We start from the raw sequence: 18,014 nt of genomic DNA on the forward strand, positions 1-18,014 counted from the left end.
CCAGATTTTCATATTTTTGAAATTTTTTCCAAAATCTGTGGGTTAACCCCTTCTAAAATAATGAGTTTTCGAAAAATGCTCTATATACTGAAGTTTATACTCTTCACTTTAGTTTAAAATTTCAAACCACATTCTACCTTTGAATTAATGTATTCTAAAATATATTTCATAGTATATAGGTATCATTCTAATTTTCTATATATTTAGTTTACTAAAATAATTCATATATACTTCCTAGTTTAGTGGAATTAGCATTTATAAAATCTTCATTATCTAATGAAACGGAGACAACAGAGGTTCTAAACTCTTTGACCATCATATTATGTTAGTGATCGATGAAACAATACACTAAAATCAGATTTTCATATTTTGAAATTTTTCCAAAATCAGTGGGTAACCCCTTCTAAAATAATGAGTTTTTGGTAAAGTGCTTTATATACTGAAGTTTATACTCATCACTTTCGTTAAAAAAATTTCAAACCACATTCTACATTTGAATCAATGTATTCTAAACTATCTTTTATGGTATATAGGAATCATTTCTAATTTTTAATATTTAGTTTACTAAAATTTCATATACTGCTTAGATTATGGAATTAGCATTATAAATCTTCATTATCTAGAGAAACAGAGACAACAAAGGTTCTAAAATCTTTTACCATCATATTATGTTAGTGCTCAATGAACTATACACTAAAACCAGATTTTTCATATATTTTGAAATTTTTCCAAAATCCGTGGGTTAACTCCTTATAAAATAATGAGTTTTCGGTAAATGTTATTATATACTAAAGTTTATACTCTTCGCTTTTGTTTTAAAATTTTAAGCCACATTCTACATTTAAATTAATGTATTCTAAACTATCTTTCATGGTATATATGAATCATTTTAATTTTAAACTAATATCATTAACTATTGAAACTTTAAAAAAATTTATGATTTCAGTTATTAACTACATGTAACCAGATTTTTGGTTACATCTAGTTAAAACTGAAATCTTAAAAAAATTTACAATTTCAATAGTTAGTGATTTTAGATTTTTTATTTGTTTTTATCGGTGCTAAAATGAAATTCCAAAATGAAAAATGATTCTACAATCAATTAATTTCAGTATTGAATTTTATTTAATCTAAATTAAAATGTTATTATTTTTAATCATATCTAAAACTTTTGTTTCGTTAAATAATTTAAAAACACACATTAAAGAAAAATTAAATTTTCATTAAATTTAATATATATATATATATATATAATAATCAAATAAAAAAATGTAAGTAAAACAAATTAGCAAATTCGATGTGAGAGTTATAAAAACCTATGATCTTCAACTTGGAGCTACAAATAAAAAAAAACTACTTTCTTCTTTTTCTTTGAAATATTGTATTTACACTTTTCACGAATTAAAATAAAATAAAATTTAATTTTTCAATCAATTACCTGAACCAATTATGATATTAATTTCATGTAAAAAAAGTTATAGTGACTTTGATTTATATTTTGAATTATCTTAAATCTCACAGTTCTTCTAAAAATAAATATGAAATTTTTTATTATCAAACTATGAAGTTAAAGTTAAATTTTAATAATTATAATTATTATTTAATAATTATAATATCATAAACAAAATACATATTTCTTCATATAATATTACTTTCCGTGAGGGCAAACACCTCGTATTAAATTTAGTTCTAGTGCATCATTGTTGGGGAGGACTAATGATGATGATGCATGTGGTATTTGGACCAAAATAAAGTTTTTTAAGCATTTTCTGTCTTTCCCCTAAATAAAGTTAATCTCATGTGAGAACTGGTAAACTGGTGGTGGGATATTGTGAAAAAAAAGGAAAAAGAAAATATAGAGAGAAAAAGCTTTGTTACATTTCTAAAACTCACCGATTAGTTTGCGCTTCCGGCCGACGGGATGGCTTCCTTAGCCACTGTCGGTCCGGTTCTCCTTTGTTTCTTTTCATTATGCATGTGGTTCTCAGCGGGGAAGGGTCACTCGAGGCCCTCTGTCTTTGTTTTTCTTCTTCGGCTTCAGCATTGCATCTTCTATTTGATGGATGGCCGGCGATTGACTCTGGGGCCTAACCGTTTCCTTTGCGGTGGTGGTCGCCGGCTTTGTCTCCTTGGAAGTGCTCGCACTGTAAGAAGGGTCTGCTCTTGTGTGTGGTGGCCGAGTTCGGAGGAGGTCTCGATTCAGGGAATCAATGGAGGCTCTCTGGAGCTCTGGCGCGAGTGTCGGAGAAACTGAATCCCTAGCCTTCTAACGTTTGTTGTTGGAAGTGGGGTTCGGTGGTCGTGGGGAATTTCCCGGTGGTGTTTCCGGGGATCTAATGTCTCGATTGGTTCAGTGGCGACTCTCACTTGGAGGTGAAAATGGTAACTAGTGTTCTGATGGAAAACGGCAACAGGTTCTGGCAGTGATTTCCGGTCGGCGGAGATGGAGAACATGCAACCACCGACACGCGTTTTTCCTTGGATCCACGTTACAACACGTGGAGCGGCGCTTGGTGGGCCGGTTTTTTATGTTCTTGGGCTTGGATATTGTAAACGGCCTGATGGGCTCGCGTGTTTTTCTTTGTTTGGGCTCGCGTCCTATTTGGGCCGGGTTTGTACTTGTTTTTCAATGGTTTTTTGGGCCTTAATTTAATAATATAAGACGGCAAAAAGAAAAAATTAATCTCATGTGTTATTGTCTTTACCAAATAATGTTATAGTCTGGACGTTTTTGATAATCATAGAAATTAATTAAGATTATATTATTACTTAATTAATGGTTTCTTTTGAGAGTCCATAGAAGAAAAAAGGAGCACAACCACTAGGATACTTCTCGAGTGATCTCTACGCATATTTAGTAATTAATATGACCAACTTCTGAAAAAAAATATTAACTGAAGAAACTTTGTGGAAATTTTAAGCTCATATCCATTAGTACTCGATTAGATGATATGATTTTCTGTTGGGCATTTACATGTCTACACTTAAGTTGTTGAATGGTCCAATTTTATAACTAAAATACAACGTAACTCCAATAAATAAATAACAAGAATGAGATGTATACATGTATATGTTTTTTTTTTTTAACTTAAAAAAAAAAAAAACATATACATGTATACATCTCATTCTTGTTATTTATTTATTTATTTATTGGAGTTATGTTAGTGTACAATATATATAAGCACTCTCTTTTCAGGGCGTATATAAAAATCAGTAACTGTAAGAAATCAGAAAAAATCGTAAGATATTTGTAATATTTCTGAGCTATCAAACTAATCAGAGTTAGTTTTATCTTCGTGGTCTTCTCGGCTCTTTGTACCCAAGAATCTTTATATTCTTCAATGAACAATATTTTCTCTTCCACATTGTGATTAATGTGAACTTTCAATGTGTGAGATGGTACGACTTGGTGATATAGAATCTTGGTCGTTTGATATGTCGAGATGAGCATTCGATTGTTAACCCTAATTTCTTCTTCAACCACCTCAAATCCCGATGAATCTACGGCTTCATTTATATTCACGTCTTCTTCGTTACCCTCTACTCGATTTACGTTTTCGTCGTTATACATATCAAACGACAAGAATTCATCAATATCTATGTTGATATTGGTATTGTCTCCTGTAAATTAAGCGAGTTGTAGTTATCGTTAGATAAGAAAAATACCTAAACATCCTTGAATGCGAAACAAAATTTTATATCATACTCACCCTGAAATCCATGATCTTGGTTATTATCATCCAAAGTCGATATGATCTTCTGCTCTTCGATATAAACCTGTTCAGTTTTCATGCAAAAAGTTTATGTGAGGCTAAAATATAAATAACTTATGCCCTTTTAAAAAAAAAAAATTATATATATATATATATATATTATATATATAAATAACGTGAAAGACTGTATTTAAATGCTTTGATTTATAAAAATACCTGGTTCATATAATTATTTGACGTTATTAATGGTTCATCATAGTTGCCTGTATGGATCACTTGATCACCAACGGTATTATTATAATAGTTGGAGTTACTTGCAGCGAAAGTAAAGTCCTCTAAAACGCCATGATTATTGTTGTGAGTCGTACTCGTATTATAGAAATCGTTATTGCTGACTGCAGAGTTATCTATACGCAACGGTGGTAGAGATATATTGTGTTGTAACATTGAGCATTCGATCTCATTATTAACCTACACGAACATATACAAACTGCTATTTAAATCCATTATTAAAAATTGTTGTATACCTTTAATCATTATATTTTAATATGGGTTTATAAAAGTTTGATATATTACCTTATATGGAGTAGGGATGGGTGGATAAGAAGAACCATAGTATTGTGACCAGTTTTCGTTACTGGGGTTTGAATTAAAGCGTCTGTTTCCAAATTGAGGTTGGAATGCGTTTTGAACTGGATGAGTACTTAAACTGATCTCTAGATCTGAACAAGGGTCAAAACTCGAAGTTCCACTCACATTCGACATAGCGTGGATGTAAGACCGATGCTGATCTCTTGTTTTAGCTTCAATCACAATCTTTTTAAACACACGACAAAGTGCATATGCGTCCTGAAAAAAAGTGATAAATGTATTAGACTATATCCTCTACTATTATATGTATACGATGAAAGAAGTCGAATCAATTAGCTAGTCGACGCGACAAACCTGCATGCCGTATGCAGAAGGCTCGCATTCATTTTCATCGAGCCGATATTCATGCATGACCCAACCGGTTCTAATACCTTGTGGCGCGCGTCCACGGTAGTAAACTAATGTCTTTTTGGTTCCGATGGCTCGGTCTCTCCAGCTGACCCGGCGGTCTTTACCCGTGGCCTTCCAATACCCGCTTTTAGTTGCTCGGTTTGTCCTGGAACCGTTAGGATACTTCCGGTCTCGTGGGCTGAAGAAGTACCATTCTTGGTCTTTGCTCGGAAGCAAGGACTTCCCTATAATTCAATTTATTATCAATCATTTATTTTATACATCGTGTATTTATATCTAATAAGAATTTGCCAAGATGTAATTAACCCAAAATTTAAGAATATCCAATTAAATCAATGGCGTGTTTACAATCAAAACTTATCTTATTAAAAGCTGATAACGAATGAATAAAACAATTCTATTGAAAACTAACGTTTACGAGCACTATTTTCGGCTAAACCCAAAATTACGATTTATTTCTAAATATTTACCTGAAATTATAACAAATGAATATTGTAATTATGCAAAGAACATACATGTCTATTCTCCGGAAGAAATTAAAGTATATATAGGGTTTCTTCATCATTGTTATATTCTTATTCTTTTCTTCAGCCTCTCTTGCTTCTATTGGTTATAGACACAAAAATAATTATTCTTTTACAAATGTTGTGAACTTAATCCAAATAAGATTTGTAGAAATTCAAAATAATAGTATAACGGAGTAACGTATTTTCTTTAACAAAAAATATCACATTTTGTAAAACAGATTTAATCTTATAGTAGTAAATCATGAATACATGCACAGAAGAAATACAAATATTACCTGGTAAGTCCCATGGCTCGCACTTGTAGAGATCAACTTCAGCGATAACCTCAAGTTCGATTTCTAGACCGTTAATTTTTCTTTTCAGGTAATAAGTAATTAGCTCCTCATCCGTTGGATGAAATCTGAAACCTGGAGGTAACGAGACAGGAGACATATAATCTTTCAAGTTATTCTCGGGGTTATTTTTCTTGGATCAGCTTAGAGAGAGAGACTGGACACAAAGAAGAAGTTATTAGAGAACTCAATGTTTCGTGTTCGTTGAGCGTTTGGAGATGAAGGTCATATATAAAGAGGGGAGAAGACAGAAGAAATGAAAAAGGGAAGTAAAAGAGAATAAAAGGGAAGGTTCCTATCCCAAAGCAACAAATATTATTAAGAAGTATTTGAATATTTAAATTTATAGAAATATTTGTTATATTTTTGTCTGACACATAAATAATGTGCTAACTAGAATCTAACCCGCGTTAAAACGCGGATACTATTTTTGTTTATGTTTGTTTTATCAATTCAATACAATTGCACGTTTTTGTTTTTTATTAAAATCGGTTTAGAAATTTAGTTGAAGCAAGTTTAGGGTTGTTGATATGTATTATAATTTGATTAAATTAGATTATAAGATGTAAATGTTGATTGTGTAATACAAAATTTAATATTTACCGGTTTAGTTATAATTATTTTAATCATTTTGTTTTATTGGTAAGATGGTTAGAGTTTCAGATTGTTAATATTATTATTATAATATATGTCAATTTTAGTAGAATCATTTAAAGCTGAATGATAACTTTTATTAGTTTATTAAGTATGAAATCATGATTAATATAAATACAATATAACATGTATAGAAATATTTAAATGAAATACGGTTGTTACAAAAGTAGAATGTCAAATATAAACAAATGTCCTATATTGTAGGGGAAGCATTTTAATGAGTTACGTAAAAATATTCATTTGTTACTTAATAGCCCACTATTTTAGTTCATAATATGTTTAAAATGTAAATTAGTATGTTAACCTAATAAAACATATTAATAATCCAGATTTGGTCTAACATAGACTTCTCTATAGTAGATAAAAAGTAGGACTCTATTTTAATAGAGTAGATTCTAAGTTTTCTATTTTTAATACTTTTTGAACACACCTCTAAGTTTTCTATTATAGATTTATTATATACCCACAACAAAAGAGGTTCTCACTTCTGAGGTTTTTGTTCACATATGTACAAGGGCATAATAATCCCAGTTTATTAGAGGGGTTTTACAATTAAAGAGGTAGTGGCCCCCACAAATTTGTTAATAGTCGGTCACAAAAAGCGTGAGTTAAGAACCGATTTTAGTCTGTTTTTGAGCTGTTTGCGGGCTCCACTGATAAGCGGCAGTCCGCGATTGGTTTCATTTTAATTTTTTTAAAATCAGTCAAAACCAGGAAAAAAATCCAAAAAAGGTTTCACCGATAATGATGGTCTAATACTTAGAACACATTTTTTGTAACGTGTATTTGCTGTATTGTTAAGAGTGGTAGAAATTCTGTTTATATATTTTTTTTGGAAGCTTTTAGATTTTCTTGTTTTAGCAACACATTGTAAAATGATGCATAAAAGTATTTAAGCCAAAAAAAACGATGCATAAATTTATGTTACAAAGAACACATCATCAATTTAAGCAAAAGAAAATACATTTCATCAACCGAATAGTTAATTAACATGACCACGAGGGGATTATATGTAAGGGTGGGCAAAAAACCGAACCGAGTTGAACCGAACCAACCGAACCGAAACCGATTCGAACCAAACCAAAGTCACTATCCATTTTTCGGTTGAAGATTTTCCCAACCCGAACGGTTCAGTTCGGTTTGGTTTAAAAACTGAATCGAACCGATAAACCAAAATATTTTTATAATTGTTTAAATTAAAAATATTAGTAATATACTAATATCAAGTTATTTAAATCCTAAGATTAAGCCCACGTAATTTTTTTTCTTTCTAATAGCGTATATTTTTTATAAGGAAAATGCAAAATTCTGAATATTTTTCATTGTGGCTAGCTAAACCAAAGTTAAAGGCTAAAACTAAAACCTAAACCAAGGTTTTTCTGCGTCTCCTACTCTCCTGCTAAAACCTCCACGGCGTCTCTTTGCTGCTTCTCCTACTCTCTTTTTTTTTTTTTTTGATCGTCTGAAGTGTTGAACCACAATACAAAATAACCTCCAAAGAGGGTAATGCCGTCTGCAACAAGGCAAGGCAATAAGGCAAAAAGCAACAACATTCTAAATAAGAATCAAACGTTGCTTCTCTGATTTTCTCTCAAGATGCGGTCGTGCAACCAGGAAGGGCCTCCCAATGCCAAGTAGGATTGATATCTTCCATCCCGCAGCACACTCTTAGCAATATCTCTGGCTATTCCATTTGAAGACACCTTAACACATTCAAACGTTAAGCTTTCAAACTCACCTTTAAGCTTCTCCACCTGTTCCAAGAGATTACAGAACCGTGGCCATTTCTGAAGAGAGATTATAGCTTCCATCACTTCCTGATAGTCAAGTGCAATGGTTACCTTAGTCATCTGCAAATCGTGCAGACTTCTCATAGCCCACAACACGCATTGGAGCTCTGCTACCATTCGATTTGGCATGTGGCATAGTGCATCTCTTGAGTGATGCGAAACATTACCTTCATGATCCCTTGTTATCCAAGCAACCCCGCTATGCAAGAAAGCATTCCTCCAGTTGGCGTGTATATTGCATTTTAGTACTCCAATCTCGGGCGGTTGCCATTTATCATCCTCTGCTACTCCGGTTCGTGAACTGTCAACTCCTGCTGTCGTTGAGTTTAAAAAGAACCATTGGTCCACTTCCTCCTTCATGTCTTGAAGCATCCTTGAAGTGGAATCCTGCGTATCAGCATATAGAATCGAGTTTTTGTTCTTCCATATCAACCACATCACCCATGGGATAGCTCGATTCAGACCTTGTGCATTCCTATCCGCCTCTATCAATGAGAACATAAAGCCTACGTTTTCTTCCAAGGACTGATGCAGAACACTATTAGGAATAGCGTAGCCCGCTTCTGCCCATATGTGAGTAGCCTCTGAGCATTTAAATAATACATGGTTGATTGTTTCTGGTCCTCCATTGCATATTTTGCAGTTTATCTCTACTTCCAGACCTCTCGAATTCAATCTCTCCGCTACCGCCAAGGCTCCTGACAGTAACCTCCATAGGAACAAGCGAATCTTTGGCAGTGTAGGGATTTTCCATACTCTTTTCTTCAGGTTTCTGAGCACTTGTTCTTGCGGAGTACTCTGACGCTCTGTCGCCGTTTTAGCCCTCTCCAGAAGCTCATATCCAGTCTTTACTGTGTAAGCGCCATGTTTGGAATATGCCCAGATAAACCTATCCTCTGTTTCTCCCGGTAGTATAGCTCGAATCCTTATAACTTCATTTGGAGGAAAGAGGTTCTCGCCAGTTACCAGAGTGATCAATGAGCGTGGAGACTTTGAGGTCTATATCATATAGCAGTTGCCTATTGACTGGTCGTCTAGGCACCTCATCCATGATCCATTTTTCACCCCAGACTGATGTAGAGCTACCATTCCCAATGGATTTAATCAGACCTTTCTCCAGCAACTTCCTCCCAAACAATATGCTTCGCCATGCTTCTCCTACTCTCTTGCATATTTTTTTTTTAGGTGGTGTCAATTCTAAAAACTTCAGGTGAGATTTATAGTTATACAGGTAATAATCTTTCTTAAATATAATAACATTTATATGGTTTCATGCTTTTGTGTAACTATTATTGTAATTCTCTCAAAGACGTGTTCTGTTTTCAATTTTAGTTAGAGAAAGGAACAATAATGGAATCATAGGTATAGAGTTATAGTAAAAATATAAGTAAATACTCGCATAGTTTATACTCGTATATTAATTATTGATTTGTTGCAGGTTTTTTTGATGATATCACAAGGAAGATGATTCATTGCAGGAAGACAACGATGATGATTTTTTTCTCTTATCTAGATAATTTTGGTTTTATTGAGTTCTTATAAAGTTATAAACTATATTTGTGACTTTAATTTTTTATTATGACCAACGCTATTATTTCATGACAACCATACATTTATGTAAAGCTTTTTTCAAAAAAAAAAAACCCATACATTTTTTTTGGGGAAATTTGGATAATTACACTTATATGAGATTTTAATTTGAAAAATACACCTTTATTTATTTATTTTTGAAAATTATACTTCTGTATAAGTAAAAAGACATAATTGCCTAATCTGAATATATATAGTTATTGTGATATGTTTGTCATTATCTGTATAAATATCTATCAAAGTATATTTTACACTTTTTGATAAAAAGAAAATCGACAAATATCTGCTCCATATGTTTTTGTTTCTTTTCCGTGTTTTTAAAATTGAGTTCTGAAATAATCATTACCAAAAAGTAATAAGAATTTTTCATAGAAATCTGGGTATATGTACTTCACCAAGAATGTATACATGGTGGATTCAGATGATCTTTTTTCGTTGTTATGCAAGAGGTCTTTTTCAATACATGCTTAAAGATTTTGTTCTCCTAATTCTTCAAACCAAATTTTATGTAAAAAGAATTTCTTCAAACAAAATTTGTTTGTTTGTATCATTGCCCTAGATTTTTGTTTTGAAACTAATTGCCCTAGATTTATTTTTGAAACTCAGTGCCCTCGATTACACTTTGTGTTTTTTTTTGGAATTTTAATGCATGAAGAACGTGAATTATTGCTGTTGAAAAGAAGAACGTGAATTGCTGTTGAAAAGAAGAACGTAAATTGCTTTGAAGTGTCATCGGATTTTTTTTTAAATGTTTTTTATATAAAATATAAAAAACAATTTCAAAACATTTCATAAGATCTATAAAAGTTGTTTTAGAATATTAACTACTAAATTAACATGTTTTTTTTTTGTGCACATACGATCTCATTAATCAGAAAGAAAGGCCTCAGGCCCAAAGTTTACCCATTAAGGGTTGATACAGAACGACGACGTAACGAAAGCTTAGCTGAGGCATCAGCTTCTTTGTTGAAATCGCGAGAAACAAAAGAAAAGGAAATTGAGACGAAAACAGAGGAGATTTCAAGGATGTCGTGGACGATTCCTCTGATTTCCTTAGCCTGCATGTCACCGTGGATTGCTCGAATGAGCGTTCTATTGTCGGAGGACATCCTGAGAGTTTTGATCTCTAGGGTCGCTGCCTTGATGAGGGCGAGTCGCATCGCCATCGCTTCCGCTACCAGAGGAGAGTCTACATAATCCTGCGAGTTCGATCCCTCTACTGCCGTTGTGAAGCCGTGTCCTGTGAAGATCCATCCAAATCCCGCCTGCTTTGTTTGTTTGTTCCACGCTGCATCTGACCGACAGAGAGTTTCTCCCTCTGTCTCCACCGGGTGAGATTTGCTGTTCGTCCCCCTTTGAATCACGTTAGTAGGAGTTGCTTTGATCCCTTGTGCATACGTCCACTCGCGGCCTAATCTTATTGCTCTTGTCGCAATCTCTTCAGGGGGAGAGGTTAGAGCTTCGAAGATTAGGGCGTTCCGTGATAGCCAAATCGACCAGACTACCCAGGGGAGGATGTTGTTGGTGATTCCAGAAGGAGGTAGACAGATGCTGTTTCTGAATTTCGTCAGCACTTCCGGGATCGCTTCATCCGTAGCTATGTGAACTACATCTCTAAGAGGTATCAGCTTCCACACTTCCACTGCAAATGGACATAGGAAGAATGTATGTATTGTTGTCTCCTCTCCCTGACAACGTGGGCATTTAACCTCTGTGTTGATTCCCCTTCTTTGTAGGTTGTCACCTAGAGGTAGAGCTCCTTTTAGAATCGACCAGAGAAAAACCTTCAGCTTAGGTGAGCAGGTGTTTTTCCATACATCCTTCTTCCAGTCGAAGTCTGAGTTTATCATAGCTTCCTGCTGAACATGATCCATCCTTGCTGAGTAATACCCTGACTTTGTTGTATAGGTACCCGAGGAGGTTTTCTGCCAGATGAAAGCATCGGAGGCTCCTGTTTGGCTTGGTTTCAGGCACAGTATCTGAGGTGCTACCGAAGGTAAGATTTCCTGGACTCTTGTCTTGTTCCATTGGAGGTCTGTTGTGAGTAGGTCTGCCACCCTAAGATCAATAACTTCTTCCTGTAGAGGTCCATGCATTTTGATTTGCTCATCGAGAGAAATCCATGAATCTTTCCAGACTTTAGTTTCTAGTCCATTGCCAATAGACTTGCCTAGGTGCGTAATTAGAAGATCCCTGCCATGTAGTATACTTCTCCATCCGTGTGAGCAGCTAGCCGGTAGGGAAACCTCTAGAAAGGATTTACTATGGCAGTACTTCCCTCTCAAAACTCTAGCTAGGAGACAGTCTGGCTTAGTAAGGATGCGCCACGCTTGTTTAGCTAATAGTGCTTGATTAAAAATCTGGATGTCTCGAACGCCTAGTCCCCCCTCCGATTTCGGTTTAGTTATCGTGTCCCATGCCACCCACGACATTTTCCTAGTTCCTTCAGTGTCATCCCACCAAAATCTAGTGAGAACTGACTGAATTCTCTTACACAGGCTTACGGGGATTTCGAAGCAGGACATGGTATGAGATGGGATGGCAGTTAGAACTGACTGCAGCATGGTTAGTTTGCCTGCCTTGGAGAGGAACCTCGTGGACCAGCTGACTGCTTTTTGACGTATCCTATCAACCACCGAGGTGAACAAGTCTCGTTTTCTTCTGCCAAAATGCTCAGGGAGCCCAAGGTACTTCCCAGAACCTCCTTCTCTTGTGATGTTCAAGATTTTCTGCGCTTCTTGTTTAATCTCCTTTGATGTTTTGCATGAGAATGTGATTGATGACTTCGCGTTGTTTATTTGTTGTCCCGACGCTGTCTCGTAGGTCTTAAGGATCGTCCTCAGAGTCTCGCAGCTTGTTGGCGTGGCATAGCAAAAGAACATGGTATCATCTGCAAAGAGCAGATGGTTAACCCGTGGGCTTCCTCTAGCGACTCTTATGCCTTTTAAGGTACCATCTCTTGCTGCATTGGAGCATAGGCCTGATAGAACTTCGCTGCATAGGATAAATAGATACGGAGACAGGGGGTCCCCCTGTCTGATCCCTCTTCTAGGTATAACCGAGCCTTGCACCGTTTCATTAACTAGATAAGAGTAGGTAACTGTGGAGACACATTGGATGATCCACTGAACACATTTAGCATGAATCCCCAGCCTTTGTAGTACTTGAGCTATGAAACCCCATTCTAGTCGGTCATAAGCCTTCGACATGTCAGTTTTAACTGCCATAGTGCAATTTTTCTCTGCTGTAGACGTTTTGAGATATTGTAGAACCTCGTGGGTTATGAGGATATTGTCTGTTATAGCTCTCCCAGCTACAAACGCAGATTGGTTCTCAGAAATGATTAGCCCCAAGACTGATTTCAACCTTAGAGCCAGCACTTTAGAAATAATCTTATAAAGCACATTGCATAGGGCTATAGGTCGAAAGTCTGCAACTTTCTTTGCTTCTGCGTTCTTCGGTATTAATCTAACATGGGTATTGTTGATCGTTGTAGAGAGCTCACCCGTGAGGAAGAACTGTTGGACTTCTGCTACTACTGCTGGTCCCACGACTTGCCAGTTTGAGTGGAAAAAACTGGCCGAGAAGCCGTCTGGTCCGGGGGCTTTATCCGCATGTATCGCAAAGGTAGCTCGCTTTATCTCTTCTGGTGTTGGTTCCTTGATTAATAGCTCGTTTTGCTCTGTGGAGATACACGGTTTTAACGCCTCATTTACTGCAGAGGAAACTACATAGCCCGGCGAGTCGAAGAGCTTCTCATAGAAGTCGCAAATAACAGCTGAGATTTGATCTTCTTCGAAGCTTGGGGTTCCAGCTTCGTTCTCCATCACTGAGAGTCGGTTTCTTGTCTTTCTGCCTTTGGTTATAGCATGGAAGTACCCCGTGTTAGCGTCTCCCAAGGTAAGCCATAGCTGCCTGCTCCTCTGTCTCCAAAACTCCTCCTCCATTTTATAGGCTAGTAGAAGTTTAGTGTTTATGTCTTGGATAAGGGTTTCTTCTGGGATCGGGTTTGACATGGCGGTATCTAGTTGAGATTTTAGCTGTTCCAGCGTTCTATTGCTCTTCTCATGAAACTCTTTGCTCCATTTGCAGATGGCCTTCCTACAATGTGAGAGGCGCTCTTCTACCTGCAGATCAGCGTACCTGTCCCAGGTCTCTTGGATGATCTTTTTGACTTCTTGATTGTCCCTCAGTCTTCTATCATATCTGAATATTCTAGTTCCTGTTCTTCTTTTAGTATCCAGAAATGAGACTAGAGGACGATGATCTGATCCTTCGTATTTCAGGTACTGGCACCTATTAGAAGGGAAAAGATCAGCCCACTCGGTGTTGCTCATTGCCCTATCCAATCTGCATTGTACCAGATGGGACCGTCTCTGACCCCTCCACGAGAGGAAGCTTCCATGGTGCTTGAGATCATACAGATCATTGCGACCAATGAAGGTTCTGAATGCGACGAAAGTGCCTTCTGCTCGACTGGGGCCCCCACATTTCTCTTCGTTGTTCACTATTTCGTTAAAGTCGCCAGTGAGGAACCAAGGTTCTCCTATTGGGGGTCGGAGAGTGGACAACTCATTCCAGAGGATATATCTTTTTGTGTGATCTGGCTCGCCATATACAAAGGTAGCGTAGAAAGACTTCCCTTTTGTTATAATTCTTGTGTGGATGAAGTTCTTCGTTGATTGTAATACTGTGAGCTCCACTTCTTTCTTCCAGAGCAAGAAAAGACCTCCTCCAGCATTTATAGGGGGAACTGCGTGGTGATGCTGTGGTTGGAACCACTCGAGCTCTTTGAGGACCATGTCTGTCTCGTTTTTGGTCTCCGATAAGAAGATAACATCAGGGGAGTTTTTCCGATGTATCTCCTTTAACCGCTGGACTGTTGCGGGGTTCCCCAGCCCACAACAGTTCCAGCTTACCACGACTAAGGAGCCGGGTGTGGAGATGGCCGAAAATCCCCTTTCTTTCTTGCCATTGCTGGGATCAGGTTGATAGGAGGATTAAGGCCCGTCGTAGATTGGACTCTGCTTGTACTTCCTTGTCGTTGTCTCGCTTGATTCTGGCTTTGAGATTGATTTGGTGAGGCTCCCGTCCTTGCAGGTGATCTTCTAAGTTGAGACATTAAGACTTTCTTTGAGCTTGCTCCTGTGAGGACATTAGGACTAACCACAAGCGATTTCAGTTTTGCAGGTCTCCCCCTCTTCCGTTTCTGTGGTTCAGTCATTCCCTCCCTTCTGGTATTTTCCTTTAGTTGTGGGGAGGTATGTGAGTTGCCTACTCCACCACTGTCGATATAGAGGATCTGATTTGCTGCAGGGGGGTGCACCTGACTAACTGGTGGAGGTGTTCGGGATCTTCGCGGCGTCTCCTGATCTCTGAGGGTAGGTATTTCAGAGGTAGTGACATCTCTTCTTCTGTTTATAGGTTGAGACGTTGCTAATTGAGCTGTGCGAATGATTCTTGCTGCAGTCTCCTCAGTTAAACCTATACTGTCACTCGCTATCACCCTCCTCTGGCGGGCTGCTGCTTCAGTTGGGTCTGCGCAGCTGAGATACTGCAGTGTGACTTCATGGAGTTGATCCATCACTTCCTCCTGAGTAGGAATTTGCACCCCTCTCTCTTCCTCAGTTGGTGTTTCCATAATTCTAGCAGGAGTGGAATTTAGCTGGGGTAGGTTGTTGTCTATATGCGCCGTCCTGTTTGTTTGCTCAGGTACATGTCCCTTTGCTCTCCACTCCTTCATCTCTTTAGGAGGGAAAGGTGTACGTCTATGGCTTGATTCATAGGGGTGATGGCGTCTGTTATGGACATACTGTGGGGAGGTGTTTTGATAGGTATCATTCCTCATCGTTCTGTCTCTCCCTCTCGCTTCAGCAGGTGGATCTGAGCTACGTCGGTTTACGGGTGGGGGGACCCGTGTTTGCTTCGTGCTCACTCTGTCTCCATATCTTCTTCCATGTCTATCTACCCTCTGCTGGAATGGTCGGGCTTCTGATACTTCTCTGCTCTGTTGACCTTCCGATTGCGTTTGGGTAAGAGAGTACTGGATATTGTGTTCGTCGTCTTTCTTTCCTCTTTCCTTGTCAACTTTCTCATCTGGTGTTGTAGGGCAGTGAGAGGGCAGATGGGAGAGAAGTCCGCAGTGGGAGCAGTGATTCTCCAATCTTTCATACTCCAGGTTAATCTTACATTCCTCACCAGTATCAAATTCTATAATTGTCTCCGTTATCAGCGGTTTCAGGGCATTCACCATTACTCTTACTTTGGCCGATGTTTTGGTGATTTCATGTGTGTCGTATGCTCCAAGCTCTCTCCCAATGCTGCGTACCATGCCTTCTTGCCAGAAGTGTAGAGGGAGCCCTTTGATGCGCACCCAGAAAGGGATTATTGATGGGAAGGCTTCAGATATGATTGGCTCCCAGCGCTGCAGGATTATCATCCAGTAGTTGAAGTGATAGGGCCTGTTGTCCAGTACTCTTTGGAGGTCTCTTTCTGTCTCGAACCTGAACTGGAAACAGTTGTTCCCAATATCGGACCCGATTACCCTACCCTGAATGTCCCATTTGCGAGGTAGCGAGGGTATGAGCGACCCTATCCTCTGTTCAGAAGGGTTTGTCAAACGTCCTATCAAGGTGAGAGCGTTTTCTCGGACGAGATCCGTGGTATCTAGAGGTGGAGCTCTGATTCTCCTGACATTTGTGTCTTGGCTTACTGAGACAACCCCTTTGCCTTTCTCTGCAGTCGTGAAGCGACGCTCCATTGATTCAGAAGCAGCAACGTATCAGGGAGGGTTCGTCGTTTCAAGTGAACTAGGGTTGTTGATTAGGCGTAGTAATCGTGTTCTGGAGGAGTAGTAACACTCGTCGACTCCGAGAACCTCTGCAACCCGATGGTTAGGCGTAGTAATATCTGGTGGAAAGTGTTGAGAAGTAGTTCAAACGGTAGCTCTCTCCTATACGAAGTGGAACGAGTGTGCACCAGTTCCAGATTCTCAGTGAGATGTTGCAGATCTAAGATGCAGGCGTTTGAGCTTTGGTTGAGGTTTGAGTGAAGAGTGGTGGAGGATGCTGGTTTCGGTAAAGAACTAGGGTTGCCCTTGCAACTAACCAGCGGTTCTTTTAGTGTATTACTAAAAGCGGTAAGCCTTACGTGAGGTCGCCATCATGGGAAAGAGTGTAGCAAGCTATAATGTCAACTCCTCGTCGCTCGTGCCTGGGAGAGAAATCTCGACCAGCTTCTCTGATTTTTCACTAAATTAACATGTTTTATCATATGTTTATCCTAAACATAACTAATAACATTATTATTTTCGAATTTGTATTCTATTTATTGAAATAATTTAATTATAATTTGGAGAAAATTGTCTTATCACTTACAAGAAAGTGTAGTTTTCAAAAAACAATAAAACAAGTATATTTTTCAAAATTTGAACTTCAAACAGAGTAATTTTCAAATTATCCTTTTTTTTTGCCGTCTGGAATATTATTAAAAGGAAGTAATATTACAAAGCCCATAAAGGGCCCAAACCAAAACCAAAAAACTATTACAAACCAACCAGCCCAAACAGAAAATCGAGGCCCAAAACTCACACCGCCAACCCACAGACCACGTGTTGAAACCACAACAACGCGAAGACGCGTGTTAACGGAGGAGGCTTTGTCATCTCTACGAGCCGGAGGCCGCCGTCGGAACCGAAACCCTAATCACGTCGGGATCGTGAATCACCACTTCCATCCCATGCAGAAGTCTACGCTGAATCATCACAAAGAACCACCACCGAACCACCGGGGGACTAAACCAGGACCACCGACTTCCACCACCGACAACAGTATCAGAGGTAAAGGAAGCGGAGTCTCCACAAAAGGTCTGATCTTCAAGGAGCTTCCCTCCCCTTCGCCAAGAGCTCTCCCGAATTCGGCCACCAAACACCACAACGAAACCACCTTGTACACAGCCCAATCACTTCCACGGGAGTCGAAAGCTGGCGACCACTACCACAGTGGAGACGGTACGGTCCCAGAAAACAAACGCCGGATCACCATCGGAGAGGATGATGCATGGCCGGGAGCAGAGAAAAAATGGATTGATATCTATTCAAACCGCACCTAAAGCCGAAAGAAAACAAACCGGAAAAAGAAAAGCTTTTTGCCGGACCGGCGGTGGCTAGGGGAGCCAAACCCGCCGGCCGGAGACACAAGTCGCGGAGGCTGTTCTCTAGAGAGAAGGGAGAGTGATTTCTAGAGAGAGAAGGAGAAAATCCCACTGCTGGATGTTAAAAAAAACCATATATTTATGTATTACAACATGATTTTACAAATAAATTTATAAAAATTTGATTAAACCGAACCGAAATGCAAATCGAATCAAATAAACCAAACCGAAACCAATCCAAACCGAACTAACTAT

The 18,014-nt window shown here is 38.2% G+C and overlaps 3 protein-coding genes across 5 annotated transcripts; 1 reads left to right on the plus strand and 2 right to left on the minus strand.

Moving 5' to 3' along the window:
* Positions 1-3,127: 3,127 nt before the first annotated feature.
* On the minus strand, positions 3,128-5,870 carry LOC108859688 (NAC domain-containing protein 45). The gene is made up of 6 exons (XM_018633596.2): positions 5,518-5,870; positions 4,659-4,939; positions 4,290-4,562; positions 3,930-4,184; positions 3,711-3,777; positions 3,128-3,621 (listed from the first exon to the last, which is right to left on the minus strand). The coding sequence occupies exons 1-6, from the start codon at positions 5,672-5,674 to the stop codon at positions 3,140-3,142; spliced, it is 1,515 nt and encodes a 504-aa protein (XP_018489098.2). The 5' UTR covers positions 5,675-5,870; the 3' UTR covers positions 3,128-3,139.
* A 4,637-nt stretch (positions 5,871-10,507) lies between these two features.
* On the minus strand, positions 10,508-13,555 carry LOC108857881 (uncharacterized). The gene has a single exon (XM_056996258.1). The coding sequence runs from the start codon at positions 13,553-13,555 to the stop codon at positions 10,508-10,510; it is 3,048 nt and encodes a 1,015-aa protein (XP_056852238.1).
* Positions 13,187-15,087, plus strand: LOC130501351 (uncharacterized). 3 transcript variants are annotated; one of them, XM_056996254.1, is made up of 4 exons: positions 13,187-13,235; positions 13,330-13,760; positions 13,895-14,231; positions 14,325-15,087. In XM_056996254.1, exons 2-4 carry the CDS (start codon positions 13,701-13,703, stop codon positions 14,435-14,437), a joined length of 510 nt encoding a protein of 169 aa, XP_056852234.1. In that variant the 5' UTR covers positions 13,187-13,235; positions 13,330-13,700; the 3' UTR covers positions 14,438-15,087. The 3 variants fall into 3 exon arrangements, 2 of the variants coding, with proteins under 2 accessions (XP_056852234.1, XP_056852233.1); XR_008939630.1 differs by having other exon boundaries at positions 13,193-13,760; positions 14,325-14,708; positions 14,791-15,087; XM_056996253.1 differs by having other exon boundaries at positions 13,193-13,508; positions 13,701-13,760.
* The last annotated feature ends 2,927 nt before the right edge of the window (positions 15,088-18,014 follow it).

The sequence above is a fragment of the Raphanus sativus genome, unplaced genomic scaffold, assembly GCF_000801105.2.
Source record: "Raphanus sativus cultivar WK10039 unplaced genomic scaffold, ASM80110v3 Scaffold0172, whole genome shotgun sequence".
NCBI lineage: Eukaryota > Viridiplantae > Streptophyta > Magnoliopsida > Brassicales > Brassicaceae > Raphanus > Raphanus sativus.

Excerpts from the sequence above, each read along its gene's own strand:
- LOC108857881 (XM_056996258.1), bottom strand. The coding sequence starts at position 13,555 with ATGGAGGAGGAGTTTTGGAGACAGAGGAGCAGGCAGCTATGGCTTACC.
- LOC108859688 (XM_018633596.2), bottom strand. The coding sequence starts at position 5,674 with ATGTCTCCTGTCTCGTTACCTCCAGGTTTCAGATTTCATCCAACGGAT. Across the intron at positions 4,185-4,289 it reads CCATCCCTACTCCATATAAG|GTTAATAATGAGATCGAATG; the intron begins GTAATATATCAA and ends ATGTTCGTGTAG. Across the intron at positions 3,778-3,929 it reads CAAATAATTATATGAACCAG|GTTTATATCGAAGAGCAGAA; the intron begins GTATTTTTATAA and ends AAAACTGAACAG.
- LOC130501351 (XM_056996254.1), top strand. The coding sequence starts at position 13,701 with ATGGCCTTCCTACAATGTGAGAGGCGCTCTTCTACCTGCAGATCAGCG. Across the intron at positions 13,761-13,894 it reads GATCAGCGTACCTGTCCCAG|GTACTGGCACCTATTAGAAG; the intron begins GTCTCTTGGATG and ends TTCGTATTTCAG. Across the intron at positions 14,232-14,324 it reads CTGGCTCGCCATATACAAAG|AGCAAGAAAAGACCTCCTCC; the intron begins GTAGCGTAGAAA and ends TCTTTCTTCCAG.